The sequence below is a fragment of the Bidens hawaiensis genome, unplaced genomic scaffold (assembly GCF_021521415.1).
Source record: "Bidens hawaiensis isolate Kalapana, Puna unplaced genomic scaffold, B.hawaiensis_p1.1 tig00001206_1, whole genome shotgun sequence".
Taxonomy (NCBI): Eukaryota; Viridiplantae; Streptophyta; class Magnoliopsida; order Asterales; family Asteraceae; genus Bidens; species Bidens hawaiensis.
In genome coordinates this window covers 4,040,530-4,066,162 of record NW_027491069.1, presented here as the reverse complement: position 1 = coordinate 4,066,162, position 25,633 = coordinate 4,040,530, and the positions used below count along the sequence as shown (strand labels likewise).

Below are 25,633 nucleotides of genomic sequence, written 5' to 3'. Positions count from 1 at the left end.
AGGGTTTGGTGAGGCTGCCAATCAACACATATAAATTGGGTTTTTTGTTATTAATATACACGCAGGCAGCTACGTCAAGGTTTTTTAACACGTAGGATGGACACGTCATCTAAAACATAACGGAGTTAGTACTCGGTTAGTCGTGGACTGGTGGCAGACACATGTGTGAAAGTTGGGACCGTTGGCAGTTAAAGTGATAGTTGGGACCAGCGCCGGCAAAAATGAAATACTTGGGATCAATAAAAACCAATAGTCCTTTGTAGTATGATGGTAATATTATGGCTATTTTAGGATGATTATGGATAATTTTGGATGGTTAAAAAATGTAAATGATTATTAGAATTTTGTTAATTTTTTTTTATTTAGAGGGAAATATAGACGGGAGGACTGAAAGTGCATACTTGAATACCACAAGAACACATTTGGAATGACATAAAAGGCATAAAAGTCTTTTCATATGATTTTTGGAAGGAGAGACTTGTAGTGATCATGTTCAAAAACCACATGGACTTAATCAATTCAAAATTTGCAAGGAGACGCAGTCTTCTTCCACCACCAAATAACATGAACACAATTTGCAATTCTCTCTATATGTAATGAACATGGGAATAAGAAATAAAGTTTTTTAGAAATAAAATAATTGGGATGATGAATCACTCAGAATGGCCAATAATCCTCATTCATGCCCTAAGGGTAGCAAGACTTGGGTTCTCCAGTGAACATTCAAATTCGACCCCTCTCATGTCATCATTTTTGATGGATTATGATAATGAAGGATTTGAGCCAGGCTTTGTGAGGTTGGCAGTTCTAATCCTAAGCCCACCCGGTTTCGTCCCAACGTGTGTTATGCCAAAAAAATTCTGCTCTTATGGTGGCACAACGACTGTCAAGTGACAGCCGGCGGTATGGTTTTCTGGGAAAACGTTCAAACCAAACTCTGCCAATGTGAAGACAAAATAGTCTGGCTTTAATGAGACAACGAGACCCTTCAAAATTTGAGAAGCGCAATGATAACATACAAGAAAGTCGTTGAAAAAGAAAAAGAAAACTCTGAAGTTAGTGATCGAAATAAGATATTTTAACATGGAATATTTTATGGGAAATAATACAGAAAAGAGGTCGACTATTTGAGTATAGATCACGTGGGAAATTAAAAAAAAAGATATTAATATTATAGGGGGACAAGGTAGGTTCCTGCAAGTTGCCAACAACGTGATTCCTACGTGTATATATAATATGTATATGTATATTTAACTTCCAACTTTATCATTCTCTTTAAATTTAAGTTCATGTCTTCTTCATCGGAAATCCAAGACTCCACTAGTTTTTCCGGCCAAAACATGCCGGCCAACTCCACCTTTACCCAGACCTTTAATCTTTTCTCCCAGTACTTGAAGCAAAACTCCACTTTCCCAGATCTAACCCTCGGTAAGTTTTTAATTGAAATATTCAAATTCATTTTGGTTCTTGATGATGTTTTATCGAGGTAAATATTGAATTAGGAGTGTGTGCCGTCCGGTTTGGGTCAGTTTTTTGGGCTATAAACCGAACTTTTGGTTTTTGAATTTTTGAAAACTGAGTTTTCTGTTTGGGTTTGGGCTCGGTTTTTCCAATTTGTCAATCGAGCTTGAAAATTTTGGTTAGAAAAAAAATCATTTTTTAATCAATAAATAATTTATTGTTATGCATTTAAAATAAAATATTTGAGTTATATTCGGTTGACCTTTTCAGACTTTATTATATCAGTTTTTACAAAAACATAAAACGATTGTAGGTTTTTGTTAGGATTCATAATTTTTTTCAGTTTCATATGCACCCATAAAAAAATAAAAATGCTTTAATCTGTTTAGGTAGGAGAGTCCCACTAGCTGCCACCATGAATCTGTTCCCGGTGGTCGAAACTCCACGTGAGAAGCAGCAAGATCAGTCGAGAACGATGACTATATTTGAAGAGGTAGGTCCCAGCAGAGCCCAGTTGGACCCGCAAGACTCACCTTGAACAGGGACGTCTGCGCAGAAACCAACTGGATCCGCAGGACCAACCATGCTCAGAGACGTGACGTCCTTACGCGCAGTACGCAAGCTGTTCCCGCAGGAAATGCCTCCCAATGGTGAAGGACTCCGCCTGTCCCCGCAGCCTCGGATACAAGCCATTAGGGAAGGCCACCCACGCAGCAAGGCTACACGCACAAGGCACTTAGCTCTCGATCATTCAGTGTCACCTGAAGGAATGAGCAAAGCCGGGAACAATCCCGCACAGTGGCGGGAGGGGGAATACTCCCGCCCAAATAAGCCAGTCCGTACGATACGGGAAGATCTTCTGTACTGTACCTGACGAGGTATGGGAAAAAGATCTGACTAAAGATACGACAGCTTATGGACAACAGTATGGCGAGCAGCATGCTCCTACACTGTACGTCACTATTAGCCGCTGCCTACTCACCAACTCTTGTCACACCACGTGCGTAGCCGGCAGTTGGTGGAAAAGGAATAGTATACAGCAGGCCTGGTCGCTATCAGCCGCTACCTACCCACCAACTACCAGCAGGGCACGTGCGTAGGCTACTGTTGGTAGAACAGGAACACTGTTGCAGCCGGCCATACCTCCTTGGAAACCTACCTTCGGCTATAAATACCACAAATGGTATGACCATCATATCTTATCTTATATCATCATATTATACCTGATATCTGCTCTAGCAATCTCTTAATATACATTTATATTTAAAGAGCAATCTAGTCTGATTCTCACGCCGGAGGGTGGTCACAAGGAGGAACCCCCCCCCCCCTTCTCAGTGACAAGCTCACGGTGTCTGTTTTGCAGGTTATCAGAAGAACCATCTTCTCTGGGTCTAACCCCTCGTGGGAAACATCTATCTAACCCCCAGGTTACCCGTAATCTGCCCGGGGTCCGGTTAGTGTTTCTTCATTGGCGCCATCCGTGCATAAAGCTAGAACTACATTTTTCTCCAGTTTTTTCAAACTTCTACAAAGATGGTTAGAGAAATTCCGGTAACCACAACCCCAGCTACTGGGGGGAATACCGGCAACACAGTTTTTACAAACACTACCCCGGTTACCCAAGCCGGGGCAAGTGAAGTAAATTTTACGAACACTACCCCAGTTACTCAAGCTGGGGCAAGTGCAGTAAATGATCGCTTACTGGGATCCACCGATACCCAGTTTGAAAAACGAAGACTCCCCCGCCAAACTCTTGATGAAGTTAAGGCATGGGCGGAGGCACGACAAAAGGAATTCCAGGCTGAGTTGGATGAACGCTTGCGTTCCGTACAACAGGCCGACGAATTCGAATACTTGGAGGATGACTCGGAGGAATCCGACTCCGACGCGAAACCTCGCCATAGGGCAAAAGGGAAGCGTAAGGAAACGGAATCCCAACCGAAAAGGCATTTTGGACAAGCCTTCAAACCAAAAAGCACAGGCGGAAGTCCACGAGACTTCTCCAAAACGTTCAGACCAAACGTTGCAAATGCGGGAACGTCCAAATTTGCAAGGGACATTGCGGAAGCAATCGCCCCAAAAAGTGCCAAACAAATGTCAAGCATAGGCACATACGATGGTATATCCGACCCCGATGATCATTTGAACAGATTCATAGCGGGGGCAACCGTCAGTAGTTGGACGGAACCTACGTGGTGTTACATGTTCCAAATGACATTGGTTGAGGCTGCTAGAGCGTGGTTCGATCGTCTACCGGTCAACCACATTTACGACTGGGCAGACTTCCAACAGAAGTTTAGCCAGCACTTCAGCCAGCAAAGAAAGTATACAGAGGAGCAATGGACAATCCTCAAATGCGTTCGAGAGACAGATGAATCTTTGCTGGACTTCATCACTCGCTTCAACTCGAAGAAGCTAAGTCTGGGTAACATTAGCGAAGATCTTGTTCGCGCTGCTTTCATACAGGGCGCGAACGACCCAGAGCTCATCCGCACCTTAACAGGTAAAGATGGCATGCCATCCACATGGGATGCCATCATGACAGCAGCTAAACGCTTCGCGGAAACTGAGAAGCAACTGGGTAGAGATCTCCCACAGAGCACAAACCTCTACACCCAGAAAACAAGAGAGGACAACGTTCTCACCGCCCGATTAAACAAAAAGCGGAAGCTAGGCATTTGGCAGTCAAGGGTAAACTTTGACACCTCATCCGGCTTGCAGCATCGGTTAGGCGGAAGGGATAACGTACAGTCCAACACGAACTCCAGATGGACGCCACTCACCAAAAGCGTCACCGAGATATTCGCCACCGAGGCCAAAGCCTCAAATAATCCGACATCGCCACAATGCTGATCGGAGCAAGTACTGTGACTTTCACAGGACAAAAGGCAAAAACACCGAAGAATGCATAGACGTGAAGGACATGGTCGAAGCATTCGTCAGAGATGGGACGCTCGCGCACCTCGTGGCGCAATGAACGCTGAGCAGGCTGATGCGTGTAGAACCCCAGCTGGGGAAAACACGAATAAAATTCCAGCTACAATGTGGAGACTACATGCTGCGTAAAGAACGAGATCCCGAACCAGGTGCGTATCGGCTCGATGGCACTCCCATCCCAACAACATGGAAGGGAGCTCATTTACACAGTTTGCATGTAAATCAATTCCAAATTTGTAAAGAAAAGGCCAAGAGCCACTTCTAATGGAAATGATTCTCCTTAAAAACATTGACGCTGATGATTTTACATTTACATTTTTATGAACTATCAACACTAATATGCCGGTTTTCACCGCATAATTACGTGAAAAGACGTTGGCTGGGGAAGGCGGCAAAACCCGCATAAACCCAAAAAACGGCAAACCTTCACGCAGGTCAGTTGAAGGGGAAAAGTTCAGTTATCCCATTAAATGAAAGTGCCGGTCTATCCGCATGAATCATGAAAGGAAACTGAACACTAACCTATTGACAACCGCGCGTCGAACGGTTCAAAACAAAATTCTTAAAAGGATGAGGAAAACCTACACGCAGGTCAGATATGGGTAAAGTTTAGCCATCCTACTAAGTGCAAGTGACGGTTCTACCCGCACAATCACGAAAGAGGAAGCAAAACTTCACACCTATTATCAACCACGTTCAAAGGTTAACTTATCCTCAAAAGATGAGGAAAACCTACACGCAGGTCAGATATGGGTAAAGTTTAGCCATCCTACTAAGTGCAAGTGACGGTCCTACCCGCACAATCACTAAGGAGGAAGCAAAACTTCACACCTATTATCTACCACGTTCAAAGGTTAACTTATTCTAAACACTTGGAAAATTGCTAATCTAAACTAAAGTATGCAAGTCATATAACGTTTATAAAGCAAGGAATCCAATAAAAGAAACGGTCTTACCCGCACAAAAGATTTATATTTCATAAATATTCGTTACAAGGATGGCCGGGTAACTACCTGCCTACAAGAAAGTAAATCTATACAACTATATCTATCCTAGCAGCGGGAAGGGATCTTCAGGATCAGGCTTCAGGGCCACTTCCACTTGGACCAGCCCCATCAGTAGAGCGTGGCAGTTCAAGGAAAGCTCTGAGGATAGCTAGCCCGTCATCAGCAGCAGCAACTTCATTCACCTTCTCCACCACTGGATGCGGGAAGGCGGCGTATTGATTTACTGCTTGGTCGTATACAGCTTCGGTATCTACATCGAATAAAGGGAAGTTGGAAGGCGGGATGCCTTTCTCAACGAACCCTAGACCAAGCAGAAAGCCGGCCTTTTCCCCATCCTCGTGAGAAGCGTTGAGGGCTGCGCTCATAGCATCGTCGTAAGATGTCTCTGAGAAGACCCGATGCACAACCTACAAAAGAAAATATACAAGTGTTAAAACCTTTTCTATTTACAAAGAAAAGCGTGAAGACATGAAAACATACCTGAGACAACGCTTCTCGAAGAAGCCATTCCTTGGCAGCCAGAGCTTCTTGGAGGGCAGCTTGAGCTTCGTTACGGGCGCGATCGGCTTCACTCTTGTTGAGGTTGGCAAGCAACACCTCTTTAGCCGCAGCCTCTTCGACGCCCTTTAGCTTACGCTCGGTATGGTCAAGCACCCCCCTCTGGTCCAGGATTTCTTGAAGCTTCTTAGCATCCTCCATCGCCAAGGCATCATGAGCCTGCTGGAGAGCCTCTAATTTTGCTTTAAGCTCTTCATTCTCCATGCGTAGAGGCTCAGCAACAGCTTCAGCCTTGGTGGCCCTCTCGGTTGCGTTCCTCGCAGTTTCCTTCGCCAGCCGAAGCTGTTCATTAACAGCTTGGGCAGCTTTGGAACGGGCCTCGAGTCGAGCCTGAACTTCAACCTCAAGGGCCTTGAAGGCCTTCTCCTTCTCCGCAGCCGCTGCGGAGAGTTTTTGGTTCTCCTCCCGGATAGCCCGCGCCTGAGCTACTTCTTTAGTGCGAGCTGCTTTTAACTTGTCGTTTTCACGACAAAGCAGCTCGACGCGCGGCTGCATCCGGGCGAGGAGAACCCGAAGCTCATTGCTTAGCCTACCCTCCTGGTAGCTAGCCATGGCTTCCCCCAACGCACCACTGGGAGCAGCGTGACGAGCCCATTCCACGCACTCCACAGGGGTACGAAGGGTTGTTCCTCGGCGTATGTTCCATCGCGGAACATACACTTAATTGGAATCCGAAACTGCAGAAAACAAAAAGCAGTTAGAAAAAGATGATAAAAAATATATAAGTGAAAAAGGGCCAAAGGAACCCTACGCACATGTAGGGTCTATAACAGGCCGATAGCCGCCGAACCCATCACCTGAACCCAAAGGAAACCCATCCAAAAGGTCAGGCAGATGGGAAGGTAGCAAAGATTGGCGAGAACCCCCACGCGTACCTGATGGACCGGCCGTCGTTGCCGATGGCGGGGGCATAGTAGCAGCCGCCGTGGTCGCCGCCGCAGTCACTGCCGCAGATTCCGCAGCAATGGTAACCGCCGGCTCGGTGAAGGATGCTGTAAAAATCGCACTCACCGCCGGCGGAGACGTCAACTCGGCTGGAACAGTCGGCTCAGAGTGAGCAACTGGACCAGCGGAAGCAGGCGCAGGCGCCTGGGTCGTCGCCTCTGGTAGGCTGACCAAGCCTATCGTCATCGGCGGGGAAATACTACTCGGCACTCCACCCTGGAATGCGTCAACATCCACGCCTGCGTAAAGAAGATAAGTGTTAAAAGGATATTAAACTATTAGTTGTAAGTTGTACTTACAACTTCCTTCAGCTTTTGAGCCTGAAAGTACGGACGGGCGGGGATGAACCCGATGGAGCCGGCCTCTTTGCGCCGGTCACCGTCGTCTTCTTGGGCTCTCCGGAGGTGACAGTCGCAACCTCCGGAGCAGTGGTCTTATCACCACCGGGATTCCCCGCCACCTCTTCGCTCTCAGTCTCCGAGTCAGACAGAGGCACCGGATCGGCAGTGGAGGCCACCTTCTCCTTCCCCTTCCCGCCGGCAGCCTTTTCTTCCGCACCAACGGAGGACCATCTGCGGATTCCTCATCAGAACAGACGATTAGAGGAATTTTAGCAGAGGTTTCAACATTGAGGGGTCGAGGGTTGAAGAGCGCCTTACCTGGCCGCCTGGCGCTAAGGATCTCATGGCCTAGCGGATAGACCTCCACGAACCGATCCGCAGTTTGTTCGAGGATGGGCAACTCGTTCTCGTCCAGAGCGCGAGTACCCATCCGTGCGGGACCGTCAGCCTCCGGCGGGTTAAGGACGACTGCAGGTCGTTCCCCTCTGAAATAAACAGGGAAAAAGTTAGAAGAAATTTAAAATCAACAAAAGGAAAGAAAGCATACCGTAAGGAACAGAGTTCGAACCGTATTCGAGGACGATCGGAACCTTCTGCGCGTCCGCCGCCTTCCAGACCCGGCTCATCCCCAACATGACCATCCCGGACTCCGCAAACCGGTAAACCGGAGATTGGATCCGAGATATCCTCGAAAACCATTCCGCCTCCTGGTAGTTGGAGGCGTGAAGGCTTGGGAGAGCTTGCCCATTCTTAAACTTCATGGCAAGGGGAATGGCGCGAGCGGAGATAAAGAAGAACTCCCGCTTCCACGCGCGAAGCCTGCGCTCGGTCGCGCAAATCTTCAAACCCTTGATACGGGTTGTCAGGGTATATCACCCCTGGATGCACCTCCAAGTGTAGAAGGTCATCAGGCGGTCAACATGGGGATCGATGCCCAGAATCCGGCACACCCACTCGAAGTGGCGAATCTTGGCGATCGCCATAGGGTGCAGCTCGGTCAGATGAACACCATGCCTCTCAAGGACACGGTAAACAAACTTTGTCAATGGGAACCTAAGATTCCCATAGACAAAGAATGCTGCATAAACCCCGATCTTGCCTCTGGGGGCATCGTACATGGTCTGATGGGGTTCAGGAAACTCAGGCTCGAGAGACTCGAGCATGAACTTCTTGACAACATACCGGTACAGATCGCCGGGCAGAGCACACTGGCACTCGCCAATAGTACTCTTGTCATCGGCCGAAGACTCGAGATCACGTGAAGACATCTTGCAGAAAAGAAGAACGATTTCGGGAAAATGCTTGCCTGAAAAGGGGAGTATTTGCCGGAAATCGCTAAGAAGAAGAGAAGGGTGAAAGTGTGGATTATAAAGAGCCCTCTCCCCCTTTATATACTAATCGCAATTAATGCGATGAATTTAATGCGGAGGAGAGAAAAATCGAAGGTGCAATGAAACTATGACACGTGGCAAAAAGCAAGCTGGCAACAGCTGTTGACAGGACGCGTACCATTAATTTCGCGGCCACGCGCCCGAAAAATCGCGCCCACGCGCAAGAAAAAGCGTCTGGAATGACAAAGTACTGTCACGTCACCATAACTTCCTGCACGTCCTGACACAGTCAGAAGAAACCGTCGCACGACGTTTCAGAGGTTTGGACTGTTCCTATCTTTCCACCAACCTCTCGAATTTCAAAATTCAAAATTTAAAAATATTAAAAAGTAAGGGGGAAAATACCCCTTACCTTGGCGAACAAGTAACCGTAAGACGGATGCGGGTACAGTGTAAAGGCAAAATCCTTCACATACCTAGCACCCGCAGGGAATTGAAGCCAAGTAAACCTTGGCGAACAAGTAACCGTAAAGACGGATGCGGGTACAGTGTAAAGGCAAAACCCTTCACATACCTAGCACCCGCAGGGAATTGAAGCCGAGAACCTTGGCGAACAAGTAACCGTAAGACGGATGCGGATACAGTGTAAAGGCAAAACCCTTCACATACCTAGCACCCGCAGGGAATTGAAGCCAAGTAAACCTTGGCGAACAAGTAACCGTAAGACGGATGCGGGTACAGTGTAAAGGCAAAACCCTTCACATACCTAGCACCCGCAGGGAATTGAAGCCAAATATTCCTCGGCAACCAAGTAACTATAAGACGGGTGCGGGTACAGTGTAAAGGCAAAACCCTTCACATACCTAGCACCCGCAGGGAATTGACGCCAGGAATACCTTGGAAGTAAAGTAACCGTAAGACGAGCGCTGGTACAGTGTTAAGGCAAAACCCTTCACATACCTAGCGCTCCGCTGGGAATTGAAACCAAGAAGGATCTTCTGGGCAATGCTTGCGGAAACGGAAATAACATCCCCGCATAGCGGGAACGTCGAGAACTACGTTGTTTGAAGCTCCAGGATGGAATTGGTGGTTTTAACATAATTGATCACTATGTTCAAAACTACCAAAACCTCATGAAGAATCCACACAAGTGGGACTCAACGCTCCTGAATTGCGAGGAGGTTACAGACCTACCCGCATCATACCCAAAGACCAAGCAGGAAACTCGGGAATTTCTGCAAGTGACAAGGACTTCCGCGGGAGGAATCCCCATGGAAAACCTTAAAAAACCGCTTTTCAAAACCCTTTGCTTAAGTCCAAAAGTTCACATCACTTTATTAAACACGCATGAGAAGAACATTGGACTGGGGGGACTTGAAGAGGTAGGTCCCAGCAGAGCCCAGTTGGACCCGCAAGACTCACCTTGAACAGGGACGTCTGCGCAGAAACCAACTGGATCCGCAGGACCAACCATGCTCAGAGACGTGACGTCCTTACGCGAAGTACGCAAGCTGTTCCCGCAGGAAATGCCTCCCAATGGTGAAGGACTCCGCCTGTCCCCGCAGCCTCGGATACAAGCCATTAGGGAAGGCCACCCGCGCAACAAGGCTACACGCACAAGGCACTTAGCTCTCGATCATTCAGTGTCACCTGAAGGAATGAGCAAAGCCGGGAACAATCCCGCACAGTGGCGGGAGGGGGAATACTCCCGCCCAAATAAGCCAGTCCGTACGATACGGGAAGATCTTCTGTACTGTACCTGACGAGGTATGGGAAAAAGATCTGACTAAAGATACGACAGCTTATGGACAACAGTATGGCGAGCAGCATGCTCCTACACTGTACGTCACTATTAGCCGCTGCCTACTCACCAACTCTTGTCACACCACGTGCGTAGCCGGCAGTTGGTGGAAAAGGAATAGTATACAGCAGGCCTGGTCGCTATCAGCCGCTACCTACCCACCAACTACCAGCAGGGCACGTGCGTAGGCTACTGTTGGTAGAACAGGAACACTGTTGCAGCCGGCCATACCTCCTTGGAAACCTACCTTCGGCTATAAATACCACAAATGGTATGACCATCATATCTTATCTTATATCATCATATTATACCTGATATCTGCTCTAGCAATCTCTTAATATACATTTATATTTAAAGAGCAATCTAGTCTGATTCTCACGCCGGAGGGTGGTCACAAGGAGGAACCCCCCCCTTCTCAGTGACAAGCTCACGGTGTCTGTTTTGCAGGTTATCAGAAGAACCATCTTCTCTGGGTCTAACCCCTCGTGGGAAACATCTATCTAACCCCCAGGTTACCCGTAATCTGCTCGGGGTCCGGTTAGTGTTTCTTCAATATTCTACAACGGTCAGGTTGTCGTGTTCGGTGATTTAGCTCCTGAGAAGGTTAAGGAAATCATGACATTAGCTGAGCAAGGGGCTGCACAGAAAGCAAAACCAGCAGAACCTACCAAGAATATTGTTGCGTCAGATTCTGGTAATTAACAAAATCTCTGTTTCAAATTGGTAGAAAGTAACTTAAGATTAAAATTTGAAAAAAAAAATGATTTTGTTTTTGTATGTCTGTTGCAGGTCTTCCTATTGCTAGAAGAAATTCCATTGCTAGATTCTTTGAGAAGAGAAAAGATAGGTAACTAAATTCGGTTCGGTTTTCAGTTTTCGACCCTATAAATTTTTTTTTTACCTTTTTTTAATGTTTAATAATATTAACTTACCGGATTGGTTTGAGTAAAATAAAATTGAGCAAAAGGTGTACTTGTATTGCCTTAAATGATAAAACTTAAATAAACTTTATTTGATATTTATTTTATTTGTCAAGAACCAAATTCTGATTTCTGAAACCGAAAACCAAATTTATAATTCAGTTTGGTTTAATGGTTGAAGCTGAATAGTGAACAATCATGCTAGTTTGGTTTGTAAGATTCTAACGGATTTGCGAAACTATGACAGAATCTTGGCTCGAGCGCCATACCAAGCTAAGGATGTTTCAAAGCAAGATGACAACAAGACATGGTTGGGACTAGGTGCACAATCTCAATGATCGATGAAGCATATTTTATATATCTAGGCTGGTGTTTTATATTTAGGATGGTGTAACTTATAGTTATGTTCGTACGGATGGATGGCTGGGTTAATTGTAGAATATGTAACCTGTTTTTACGTCTTTCTTATTCCGAAAGATGTTTTGTAATGGATTTTCTACATGTGATATGTATGGTATATTGTTATTCTTGTAAAGTTGATTGTTTAGTGTATATGAGTTATATACATTATAATATCTATTTTAAAACTGAGTTGGCTCGTGTAACTTTAAACTCAAGTCAAAAGTTCAATTTGCCTCCACTTGAACTTGACTAGTAAACAACCTTTCATCCAACCCAAGGAGATATCTATTGATATCGTTAAAAGTCGTTATGACTCAAAAGAATTATAATGTGATCTTGGTTCCTTTTAATTTTTTTTTTTGTGTATTTGACAGTCACTTTAATCCGTTATCTATATGTATAAAGTAAAAGTGGTGATTCGTTTTACAAACTTTAAGCTTGATGTTTTGACTTTTAGATATGTTATTTGGAAAGCTAATTAATATGATGTGTTGGTCTGGTGATTGATGTTCGATTTGTTAAAACTTTGGTTAGATAGGGCGCATGTTCGAATCAGGTTTTAAGCAGGTTTTTAGCGATATTATTATTTGTTAACGCTTTATGTTTATGGCTCGTGTTTTACTAGCACTCGTGTTTTACCGACCAAATAAATGTTTTTTTTTAATATTTTAATTTTTTATATGCTAATCAACCAAGCACACATTCATGCTGCAAAGCGACAGGTATATAAACGGTTCCGACCCACCCAACGCATTATTCGATCTGCTCGTCGCAAAGCGTCATGTAAAACACTGGTTTTGTTTTTTAAGTAAATCTCAAAGTTCTTAATCAACTATAAGTAAAATCCAAAGTTCTAAAGGTTTGTTTTTAAAAACTTAGCCTTTTAATTTTTAGATTAAAACTGTGGATGACATTTATATCGTGTGACGGGTTTTGGATTGAATAATTGAATTGCTCAACCCTAATACGAGCCAAATATTTATTTGTGTCGGACATGCTTAAATTGTGTTATGTTTTGGGTAATTTTATTTGCTAATACGAGTAACACTTAGGCTAACTCGTATATACCGGTGGAGACCAGAGAATGATCCTACGTAGCCCCCCCCCCTCCCTGCATGAGACCGGTGAACACCGCCCCCCCCCCCCCATATTTCATGTAACGCATTACATGAGCCGTAGGACCATGGTCACGCGACTCATTTCCAAGTTTTTATGGGGCTAGGTCGTTCAATGATTGTTTTTTTTAAATCAATTAATCATATATATATAAATCATTTCCAAACCAAAACAACATACCAAATTTAACAAAACACTCTCTATTTCTCTACTCTTCTACAACTCCAAAAAATGGATCCCAACTCTAACCCGATCTCGGAGGGAACGCAAGGTTCGGTTTAAGCTTACGAAGAATGAGTCAAAGTATAATGCATACCTCGCTTCACAAGGTTGTTCAAGTCAAACCCTTCAAATCGAAGAAGATATTCAAGAGGTGGTGCCAGAAACCCAAGTCGGACGCGCGAAGAAGAAGTCGAAAAAACAAGCCACTAAAGAGGCTGTAACAATCAAGTTTTATCAAATTTTACAAGTATTGACTTATCGATCACATGGTTCCCTAAACGGAAAGTGAAGGGAGATGGGTAGAAAGTTAGGATGGTTTAACACGCTTTACCTCAACGCTAAGAGAAATCCAAAATAGTAGTAGTAGTGACGTCGTCTTTACAAGTTGGCAAACGAACGATATGTTACCAAACATAAGCATGCCTTTCCGTACCCACAAGTTTGGGAAACTGTTCGGGTTTGTTCGAAGTGGCATCCGGTGCCGAATGAAGTTGAGTCAGCAAAGCGGAAAAAACATCCGAAAGTGGAGAGTATAGCACAGGTGGTTCAGATGCCCATTGTAACCACGATCTTAATATGGATTTTAGCGATGGCAATCTGGTTAGACTGGAATGCTTGACTGGGAGGGCAAGGCAAAGGCAAACGCAAAGGAAAAGAGAACAGGATCACCTACAAACACAATCGACGACACAAAACTAGTTGTTATAAAGGATAAGTTTGTAAGTTTTTTGAGTTGCAAATTGAGAAGATGAAAATGAAACAAATAATAAGGGAAGAGGCGGCCGAGATCGAATGAAAAAAATTCATTCAAAGAAGGCCGGGTGGAAAGATTTCGATCTCTTAACGCGATATCTTAGCCATCTTCATGGAGAAGAGCTCGAGTTTGCGTTGGCATTGAAATGAATAGTACGAAAAAAATATAACATAACTTTCTAGTTTTTAGTTTTTTTTTAATTATTTATGTTTAGTTTTAGTGGATAAACTGTTTGTTTTACACCGTGGAATGATTATGCTTCTCATTTTTTCAAATAATTAAAATAGGTTATGAGAAAAAAGTGTGTTCAGGTCAAATAGGGCCATTCAATTCGTATTTAATAAGAATGAAACTTTTATAAACAACATTCAGTTCAGTTCAATTCGATTTCGACATGCAAAATCGAGTAAACTCCTATTCATAAAATTAATGACTTAGAGATGAAATTGACAATACTATCTCATAAAGTTAAATAAATGCCAAAAATGAAATATGACAATGTCTTTTGAGTTTTAATATGTGTTTTTGTTGTTGGTGTAGCCCGAACGGAATCACTGAGCATAAAAATGAGGAATAGATAGTTTCAAATCGGATTTTTAAAATGAGTACTAAGCTTTTTATAAAATTGCTTTAGTTCAGTATAGTGACTTTGATTTTGTGAACATTTTAGCTTTCTTCTTTGTAGGTATGAAAAATTACAACGTATTTGTTTCTATTTTAGAGATTGTATAAGAAAAAAAACCTAATTTAGATCTCAGATCGGTGATGGAACCCTGCAACTCGATTTGCCGGTGACGTGGATTCAAAATTACGGTGATTGATTATAGATCTTATGAGAGAGAGAAAGATAAGGAGAGAAGGGACTATTGTGAATCAAGAGGGATAAAGCGGCGAGGGTTCCGCCCCATGTTTGGTGGCTCAACGTTAGCCAACATTAGCGGTAGAAGGGCTGAGGCGAATGACAGTGGTAGTTTTTTTAGCATAAGGCCGGTGATGGTGGTTGGAGGATTCAGATAAGTGGACCACGTTTCACTAATACCTGAACCGAGGTTTCCTATGGGGCTGGCAGTGGCTAGAAAAATTAAGCAATGGTGGTGAACGGTTGGTGGTGGTTGTGTGTTGAAGATGGTGTACGGGAGAATGAGAGATGAAGTGGTGGTAAAATAATCTTTTAATATATTATTATATAATATATTTATAAATAATTCAAAGAGCCACATACCATGTAAGCTGCCACGTAAGCAATTTTTGACAACTAGGCGTGCCACGTAAGCATCAAACTAACGGAGTTAAAATTTCGTTAGTCGCGGACCATTGGAAACAAATACACCTTTAGTTGGGACCGCCACCAGCCAAGTGCTAAGTTGGAACTGTTATTTGTCAATAGGTCATAGTTGGGATTATTTAAAACCAATTTTCCAATTTTTTTGGCATATAACACATGACTTTATCAGATAATGTGCTTTTTATTAATATATCCTTTTGGTTTTATAGTTTAAATTAGAAAGATGTTTTAAATTGTCATTTTACTCTGTTTGTATTTGTTTTTTTTTATTCTAATAAACACAACAACGTAATACATTATAATTAATGTAAATTATCCGTTCTTAAAAATGCGACATTTACAATTCATTAAAATATATAGCATACACATATATATTATGTTTTTTTTACACATGGGTAACTAAACTCGTGATAATGGTATAGAAATGCATATTTAATTGATATGAAAGAGATAATGTAATAATTTTTAGTATAATTTTATATATATATTTTTTTATGATAGAAGAAAGGACGTGGACTCTTAAAACGTTATATGGCGCACTATTACTCCACCAAACTGCCCCCAACCACTGCCTTAACCAACGTAACACCTTTGTATACCAAACAAGATAGTTCTAATGCAATTAACACTTTTAAATGAAACTTCTTTACTGCTTTTGTCATTGAAAATCAAATCAAATAAAAAACAAAAGATCTAACGGTGTAGACTTAAAGGGACATAACATCAGCCCATGAAACACATATGCAGATTAGAAGATCTGACAGTACTCATGATAACATTAACACCATCTCTCTCTTTTAAATGCTCACCCCTCTCCTTTTTGTTTCTAACTTTTTCTTTTTCCCTTTTTTCTTCACTTTCTTTTGATATCTTGGTTAAACAAGACTCTAACTTTGCTTTCTATATTATCATCATCATCATCATCATCATCATCAAAAGATGATGCAACATCAAAGGATAAGACAACAACAAGCTCTAATGCAGCAATCACTCTATCACCCAGGTCTTTTAACACACCCCAGGTAAGTTATATTCATTTTTCTTGAGTTCTTGTAATTTCATTTCAATCTTTTTGTGTCAAAGGTGTAACCTTTTTAGATGGGTAGAACACAAAACATGCTTTATTGGGATTTATGTAATTTGCATTACTGGTGATGATGTAGTATACCAGTATGATTTTGTAAAATTGTTATCCTGTCTTTTTTCCTGTCTTTTTATTATTTTTTTATAAAAGATATAGAACTCAATAGTCATGCCAAAATGTACCTATGTTTTTTATTAGATGTTTTAGTCATTGTTTAAAAATTCACTAAATTTCAATAAAAACTGTTTATGTGGTTATGAATGAGCTTAGGATCAATAACAACTAAACACAAATTTATCAAGATAACAGAAGCAGGGTTAAACACAAATACTAGATTCGCTTTACCGACAAACCAACATGATTGTGAATAATACAGGATTCTGTTTTGTTGATAAAGTTTGTGTCATTTTGTTTGAGAATCATATTATTTGGCACCTATGTTTCTCTATTACATGTGACCGGGCCTTTACCTTTTGCACCACTATAATCGATTATTCTTTGCTTTAAAAAGTTGTGCTAAATGCAATTCTTTTTGTATGAAGTTTATATGTAAAATTCCAAAGGGATTAAAAAAGTATGAATGTTTACTTGACAAATAGGCTGATATGTAAAACATATGAGAGGCACAATTTCAGGCAGTAAATAAAGCTTATTTTGTGGTACATAGATGCGCGCCTAACATAGGTGTATAGAGCCAATCTTTATGGTAGTAAATCAAGCTTATTTACTAATCTCATTCTTTTTTCTTAAATTTTGATTTCTTTATGGAGTTTTCAGATAGAGCCGATCTTGAGTGGAAATTTACCTCCCGGTTTGGATTCAACTACATGCCGCAGTGTGTGAGTGTCTTCATTTTATCAATTAATTTAATGTTGGTACCAGATTGGCTGTTAAATTAAATAACAAAAACTCTTCTATTTTCTTAAAGCACTTCATGCTGCATTTGTAATAATAAAGATCTGACTTGAAATAGGTATGTAGGGAGCATCCACCCGCAAGTCACGGAACCGCTACTTGAAGAAATTTTTTCAAGCACTGGTGCTCTTGAAGGATGCAAGCTCATTAGGAAAGACAAAGTATGATTAATTCGTGTTTTTCAAACAGATTATTATTTCTTTTAGTTTGTCTTTCGTCACTTATAATATCTTCGGTTCGTTTTTATTTGGATTTCAGTCATCATATGGGTTCGTGGATTACTTTGACCGCCGTTTTGCTGCTCTTGCTATTGTAACCCTTAATGGAAGGCATTTGTAAGTTAAAAAAAAACATTAATCACTGTCTATTTTTCATTCTTGTTAATTAGTTGTTACCAATTGGTTTCAAAATCATGTATTTGCAGGTTCGGGCAGCCAATTAAAGTTAATTGGGCATATGCGAGTAGCCAAAGGGAAGATACATCAGGTTTTTAAATATAATGTTAATAACTTAATATATAACTATATATGTCACTTCTTTGATTTGTTTGTGATATCTTTAATCTTTGGTTTTGCAGGTCATTTTAACATATTTGTAGGTGACCTTAGCCCTGAAGTTACTGATGCCACATTGTTTTCTTGTTTCTCTATTTACCCTACGTGCTCGTAAGCCCTAACTTAAATTAAAGTGTGACATGATATATGATGTATGCTCGTTTTTTTATTTCGTTTATTACTGATTTTATTTTGGATGCTGGTAAGTGATGCAAGAGTTATGTGGGATCAGAAGACGGGGCGCTCTAGGGGATTTGGATTTGTTTCATTTAGGAACCAACAGGCAAGTCAAAGATATAAAAGTCCTTCATGCCCTCACACTTCCTTATAAGATGCTAATACAGTTATAGTTTCATATTTCTTTGACAGGATGCCGAAAGTGCAATTAGTGATTTAAACGGTGAGAAATATCTGATTGTTACGTACTTGTATTTTGACTTATTATTTTGTGTAAATTAGTTGAGTTTATATTGTAGGAAACTGGCTCGGAAGTAGGCAAATTCGATGCAATTGGGCCGCAAAGGGTGCTGGTTTGGATGACAAACAGAGGTCGGATACCAAAAATGTTGTTGAATTGACAAATGGAACATCAGGTTAGTGTGTTACAAATTGATATACAATTTTTTAGAATATTTAATGATATGATTTTGGCATTTGATGTATGTGCAGATGACAGTCAAGAAAAGGTCAATGAAGATGCTCCAGAAAATAATCCTCAATACACAACTGTTTATGTCGGTAACCTGGCTCCTGAGGTTAGTCAAAGTTTTTACATAAACGGTTCATGTTAACAACATATGCTGACATGGCCTGTCTGTTGTAGGTTACATCAGGCGATCTCCACTGTCACTTCCATGCTCTCGGTGCTGGTGTTATCGAAGATGTAAGAATTCAACGGGACAAAGGTTTTGGTTTCATAAGATACAACTCCCATGCTGAGTCAGCACGCGCAATACAGTTGGGAAACACACGTTATCTCTATGGCAAACCACTTAAGGTAGTTTTAATGTTTTATCTACTTACGATATTCATCATTCATGTTTATGATAACATTTATAAATGTGACTTGATTTGTGCAAAACAGTGTTCATGGGGTAGTAAACCGACACCTCCGGGTAGCACCTCAACACCTCTGGCGCTGCCAGTTGCCGGAAATAATATTGGTTTTTCAGCTATGGATATTGCAGCTTATAAAAGACTAATGGCTCTTAGTAAAATGACGGCTCTGATGGGTGGAGCCGCTAACCAGGGAGCAATGCATGATGGTGGTTACTCAGGTATTGCCGGCACGCAGGCCCCTATGTACTACCAGTGATTATAATGCTTGTTTTTATGGTTTTTGAGGATGTATATGGAAGCATTACCACGTGTATCTCTTTTACCTAAAAATTATACTCCATATATCTGCTGATTATTTATTCTAAAGTGGCACAATATTTCAACCAACCCCAATCCGTTTTAGTCAACCTGCTTTGACCCAAACCCGGTATAACTCATCACCCAACTGACTTGAACTGCTCGTTTAGCTAGTATGATCATTGCAATCTTGGATTATGCATGCGATTTATTTGTCATCAAGTCGGTCATAGATGGTTAACATTTGGCTAAATTGCAAGTTCTACATTCAAATTTAGAGGTGCACAAACCAGGTATTCTCAGGAACCGGCACCGGATATAGTCGGGTATTTGACTGGTTCCATCGGGTTTCGGGCAGGGTATGGCCGGGTTTTGACCGGGTATTTGCGGAACCGGTTCCACCGGGTTCAGGTCGGTTCTGGTTCCGGGTACAGTTTCTGAGGGAAACCCAAAGCCCGGTCCATACCCGTGGGTAGGATAGGGTCGGGTCCGGTTCCGAGTAGGAACCGCCGGGTCGGGTTCGGAGATCGGTTGTTTTGTGCACCTCTATTCAAATTCCTTTGACCAAGCAATGCACCCATTTGCATCTCCCACCAGGTGAAATCCCTACCGATAAAGTTGTCAATCATAACATTCCTGTTTTCGGCCATCTTAAACAAATAAACAAGAATATGATTCACACAAAAACGGTATCCCGAAACACGTCTGACAATTAAGTAGTTAAAACACGAATTCAGAAAGCAAGTCCTAACCCGAACACTTGAATCCAACCATAGATCAAAGCATGCCCGGAAAACAAACCCGAATATAACCGAAACCTGAATACTCAAAAATGCCCAGGTGGAAACATGGGAACGCGAGAGATTGTAATATTGTATATCATCACACAGTAACACAAGAGAAACACTAAAAACTAGCTGAAAAATGATATAATGTCAATAAAAAAATATTTACATATTCGATACAAGTTATGAGTGAAATCAAGCATATAAAACAATTATAATTATTTAAAAATATTCATAATGCCAAATAATTTTGTAAGGTGTAACAATTTCTCATAAATTAAATTATATATTACAGTATTTATAATAGTGACAAAGGATTTAAACATAAATTATTCATAAAGAAAATAATTCAATGGAAAAAGTACTTCAAACTAAATATACAATATGGGTGGCTGAATCCACCGAACTGTTTGTTTTTGGGTAATCTTTTTGTTATTACTCTTTCGACTCCGTGGACACGCTTAGATACATGGGGTGTGCTTATGCCAACACAACGAGTCGCGTATTTGTTAAATAGGATTACCAGCATGAATGTATGCTTACTGTTATATGCTTAGATGTATATTAAGGTCACTTCGCCGCAACGTACGTTTGTTGGGGGAGGGGGGATTGAGCATTGGACAAAAAATTTTGATCTCATCCCCTCGCAATGTGGGGGGTCTTAATACTAGTTATAATATAATTTTAAGAAAATAATAATTGGTTTAATTGAGGTAATTAATAATTATTATTAGGTAAATATTAAAAAATTATAAAAAATTAACTTTCCTATTAAAAAATTATACGATGTGAATAGTAAAACCCCAAATTTAACTTTCCTATATAACATTTTCTCTCTCCTCTACTCATAACCACCCATAACCATGCCATATAATTTACAAAACTTCCTAACAAAAATATAAGGAATAGGCTGAGAATGTTCTTAAAAGATCACCTATAAAGTTTGTGAGATTTAAAGGCTTTGTCTCAAATAAAACGCATTAGTGTGATGGTGCATTATGTTGTGTGCAAGTAACCGTTAAAAGATGCAATTCACATGAGTCCACGTCCAAACCTACTGACGAGTATCGTTCTGCCCAAATGAACGCCTTGTCACAAGGGCATTCAAGAATCCAATAATGACTTTGAATATTTACATCTAGTAGTCGAATTGGGACCGTGGTTGGCTCGACCAACCTTGGATGGGGGTGTCAACCCGAATAGTAATATCCAAACTATCCACCAGCTTCATCCAAGAGTTAAATGTGCATTGTTGAATCAAAGAAAAGGGGACATAAGTATGCATGACAAAATAAAGAATAACTCATGCAATTAACAATCAATTAACCACTAACATTACAAACATGAATAGCGTGTAAAGATTAAAACAAGACTAAATTGCAGTTTAGGTCTCTGTGATAAGACTCAAAGCGCAGGACACAACTTCGTGGTGAATTTTTCACAGATATGATCCATGTGGTGGTACCTTTACTTTTTATAAGGAACAAAACCCATATGTCGGTTTCTTCCAGTTTGCAACAATCCGTGAACATTTGTGACCTAGGGTTTCGAACTACTTTGGGGTTTTTCAAACTTGGAGCTTGGAATCAATTCAATACTAGTTTTTCATCATCTATACACTCAAGGATCATGGCGCGAGGTAAAGACCTAGTTACAAGAGGTAAAAGTAAGGATACTTCTAGTGATGCTGAGCTCATCGGGGAAAAAATGGTTGGTGGAGGATTTTGGAGGGTGAATTTGCCTTAATGAGTAGGTCTGGTTAATGGGAATTAGTTTGTGATTTGAAAATTTTATGAATCGGGTCAATGATTTGATGGTTTTTATATGGTTTGATGTGTGGGTAATGTGGTGCTCGATTGATCCAGTGATGGCAACAGGTAGTGGAGGTGGGGTGGCAAAGACGGTGATGGTGCAGATGAAGTAGGTGGGTTTGGTTTGAATGGTGGTGGGGGAAAGGGTTAGGGGTTGGGGGTTGTTGATGATTATCTCATCCTTAATAGCCGATCCACAAGACACTAACACCACCATCTTTTTCCGGTAGCACCCCAACCCACCTTCTCTTTGGACCGTAACCACCAAACCAATGACGACTCCCCCTCCCACCAAAACATAGATGGACGGTTTTGGTGGTGTTGACCTGAGAAATTGTTGGTGGTGGTAGTGGCCTAGTGGGGAAGAAATGGAGGTTGGCGAGAAGTTTGGGGAGGAAGAGTTTTATTATTATTATTATTATTATTATGCATGAAAAGACGATTTTGCCCTTCGTTTTAACGGTCAACCAATCGGTCAAACAAACGGAAAACCCGTTTGAAAAAAAGGTACCACCATAGGAACCGTACTGGGAAAAATCCACCACGGGGTTGTATTCTGCGTTTTGTGTCTCACCATAGGGACCTAAACTGCAATTAAGACTTAAAAAGAATAAAGAGTATACAGGTTTAAAATAAAAGGTTTATGATGCTAGACTGCCGCTATCTAGTAAAAAACAATTATAATCATTGTTCCTAATCACCTAAGCAAGCTATAGGGTGTCGAACCAAGAGGAGTATATGGTCAGTGTACGTGCAACTAATTTCTAGAGTTATGAAGTGAATGCCAAAAGTGCTGACCACACTAGCAAAGGATTTGGTTTAATATTAAACAAGTATATTAAGCAAGTTCAAACAATTAATAAAGACAAATCACATCCGGGGGTTCAAGTAAGCAAATTAACAGTAATATCATATTATCATAACAGATTAATTATCAATGATCAATTACAGATTGACTAACTAGGCAAACCTTATGCATCAACAATCGCTAGCACACGACATTGGTTATTAACAGTCCCTGCCAGTGTGACCCAACTAAGGGCGACTGTATGCTTCATCATATTTAAACTAGTCAAAACAACCCTAAGCATTTATCATAACAGTTGGAAGACTAATCGTTTTGATTGAAATAAACCTAGACCGACTGAATTAACATCAATATTAGACATCAATACTCATAGATTAATCAAAGACAGTTACAATTAGTTCGTTCTTTAACACATGAGAAAACTGAAAAATTACAAACTCTACATCTCGTGTATGATTCGAGAAGACTAGACGAGCATTGACATCGAAAGCCTACATGCTGACACAAGAAAAATCCAAACAGATCCCAGATGTTGTGACTAGTACGTTTCTAGTAAACGGTGTTTCCGATTCTGTGTTATTTGATTCCGGTGCAAATAGAAGTTTTATAGATATGGCATTTTGTAAGTTAGCAAAAATGAAATGTTGTCGTGTGTCCGAAACTTTTATAATAGAAACCGCTAGTGAAACCTCTGTTACAGTAATGCGAATGGTTAAGGGTTGTATAATAGAGTTAGAAAGGCGTGAGTTCCCTGCTGCCCTGTATGTGATAACCCTAGAAGGGTTCGATGTAGTATTGGGCATGGATTGGCTGTCTGAGTTTGAAGCTCAGATAGTGTGTAAAAGTAGGCTGATAAGGTTGAAATCTGCAGATGGTGATACAGTGACGGTTTATGGTGATAAGGAAAGTTCAGGGCTTAACATCATCTCGATGATCAAAGCCGAAGGCTTGTTAAGGCAAGGGTGCATTGCCTACCTATCGTATCTTGTCAAAGCTACGGCTGATGAGAGAGAAGTTAAAGATGTTCTTGTAATGTGTAACTATCCCGAAGTGTTCCCTGATGACCTTCTAAGGTTACCAACGAAACGAGAAGTGGAATTCCAGATAGACTTAATACTAGGAGCATAGCCTATCGCGAAAGCGCCTTACCGCCTGGTGCCGTCCGAGTTGACGGAATTGATGTCCCAACTGCACTCGATAAAGGTTTCATAAGGCCGAGTGTTTCTCGTGGGGTGCGCCAATGCTATTTGTTAAAAAGAAAGATGGAAGTATGAGAATGTGTATAGACTACGGGAGTTGAACAAGCTTACGGTAAAGAATAGATATCCATCGTCACAGATTGACGATTTTTTTGATCAATTGCAAGGCGCTACCTGGTTCTCGCGAATAGACCTCAGATCAGGCTATCATCAGTTGAAAGTAAGGAGGCGGACGTTCCCAAGACAACGTTTCGGACGCAGATGGACACTACGAGTTGCTCGTTATGTCATTTGGATTGACGAATGCTCCAGCAGCATTTATGGATATGATGAATAGGGTATGTCGGCCGATGTTGGACAAATTAGTTATCGTTTTCATTGACGATATATTGATTTATTCGAAGAGCGAGTCTGACTATGCTGAGCATCTAAGGGAAGTGTTGGAGGTTTTGAATAAATAGTAACTATATGCTAAGTTTTCGAAGTGCGCCTTTTGGTTGCGAGAAGTACAGTTACTAGGCCACATAATTAATCCTGAAGGGATTACTGTGGACCCAGCTAAGATCGAAGCGATAAAGAGTTGTAAGACTTCGCAAAACCCAACTGAGATACGCAGCTTCCTAGGATTGGATGGCTATTATAGGAGAATCATTTCGGGCTTCTCCAAGGTAGCCGCACCGTTGACCGGCATGACCCGGAAGACTGTGGTATTCAATTGCAAGAAGAGTTTGAAGAATTGAAGAAAAGACTCATGCATGCTCCAATTCTTGTTTTACCTGATGGTGATGAAGATTTAGTAGTTTGTACTGATGCTTCGTATCGTGGGTTAGGTTGCATGTTGATGCAACGAGGTAAAGTCATAGCGTATGCGTCAAGACAGCTGAAAGTTCATGAAAGTACACACCCAACGCACGAATTGGAGCTAGCATCAGTAGTGCATGCTCTCAAGATTTGGAGACATTACCTGTATGACATTAAGTGTACAATTTATACGGACCATAAGAGTTTGAAGTACTTCTTCGAGCAGAAAGAGTTGAATATGAGATAGAGAAGATGGTTAGAATTGATAAAGGATTATGATTATGATATCAAGTACTATCCTGGAAAGGCTAATGTGGTCGCTGACGCCTTAATCCAGAAGAACGAAGAAGTTATAGCGACAGTGAAGTCTTATAAGTTGATCATTAACTCAGATTTCTCTGGAGAGATTAGCAAGGTGCAGTAAGAAGTTCTTAAGAATGAGGGATTAATGAAGAAGGAAAGAATCTTTGGGCAGCAGAATGATTTGATAGATAACATTCGTGGTGTAAAGGCCAGATTCGACCGTATGTGGATTCCGTGCCATGGGAACCTTAGAGGTCGAATCCTGGATGAAGCCCATAAGTCAAGATACTCGATTCATCTGGGATCCCCCAAGATGTGTCAGGACCTGTAGAGAGACTACTGGTGCCCGGGTTTGAAGAATGAGGTAGTAGATTATGTCATTAAGGGCTTAACTTACTTGCAAGTCAAAGCAGAACATCAGAAACAGTATGGAAAGATGCAGCCATTAGAGATACCCGAATGGAAATCGAAACACATCACCATAGATTTCATAACAAAGCTACCGAGAACAACTAGAAATCATGATACCATATGGGTGATTGTGGATCGGTTAACGAAAGTGCTCACTTTCTGACTATATAAGAGGCCATCTTGTCAGAAATGTTAGCTAATGCGTTCATATGGGAGTTTGTGGCTAAGCATGGAGTTCCGTTGTCGATCGTATCTGACAGAGACACTCGCTTCACTTCAAGATTTTGGAAGAAGTTCCATGAAGCTATGGGAACAAGACTGAACATTAATACGGCGTATCATCCTCAAACAGACGGGCAGTCTGAAAGGACTATCCAAACCCTTGAGGATATGCTACGTGCTTGTGTGTTAAACTTTGGAGGAAGCTCGGATGATCATTTGCACTTGGCAGAATTCTCGTACAACAATAGCTACCATTCAAATATTAGTATGTCGCCGTTCGAGATGTTGTATGGTAGACGTTGCA

At 41.4% G+C, this 25,633-nt stretch overlaps 3 protein-coding genes across 3 annotated transcripts; all 3 read left to right on the top strand.

Annotated features, from left to right (window-relative positions):
- The first annotated feature begins 1,255 nt into the window (after window positions 1-1,255).
- LOC143565025 (protein TIFY 10A-like) lies at window positions 1,256-11,818 on the top strand. The gene is made up of 5 exons (XM_077052133.1): window positions 1,256-1,428; window positions 1,851-1,940; window positions 10,932-11,075; window positions 11,171-11,228; window positions 11,549-11,818. Exons 1-5 carry the CDS (start codon window positions 1,290-1,292, stop codon window positions 11,637-11,639), a joined length of 522 nt encoding a protein of 173 aa, XP_076908248.1. The 5' UTR covers window positions 1,256-1,289; the 3' UTR covers window positions 11,640-11,818.
- A 4,201-nt stretch (window positions 11,819-16,019) lies between these two features.
- LOC143565012 (oligouridylate-binding protein 1-like) lies at window positions 16,020-18,948 on the top strand. Its single transcript, XM_077052126.1, has 12 exons — window positions 16,020-16,102; window positions 16,935-17,003; window positions 17,138-17,240; window positions 17,338-17,414; window positions 17,504-17,565; window positions 17,657-17,744; window positions 17,841-17,916; window positions 18,003-18,033; window positions 18,110-18,226; window positions 18,303-18,398; window positions 18,467-18,630; window positions 18,718-18,948. The coding sequence occupies exons 1-12, from the start codon at window positions 16,020-16,022 to the stop codon at window positions 18,946-18,948; spliced, it is 1,197 nt and encodes a 398-aa protein (XP_076908241.1).
- A 4,057-nt stretch (window positions 18,949-23,005) lies between these two features.
- Window positions 23,006-23,521, top strand: LOC143565276 (uncharacterized). The gene has a single exon (XM_077052293.1). The coding sequence runs from the start codon at window positions 23,006-23,008 to the stop codon at window positions 23,519-23,521; it is 516 nt and encodes a 171-aa protein (XP_076908408.1).
- The last annotated feature ends 2,112 nt before the right edge of the window (window positions 23,522-25,633 follow it).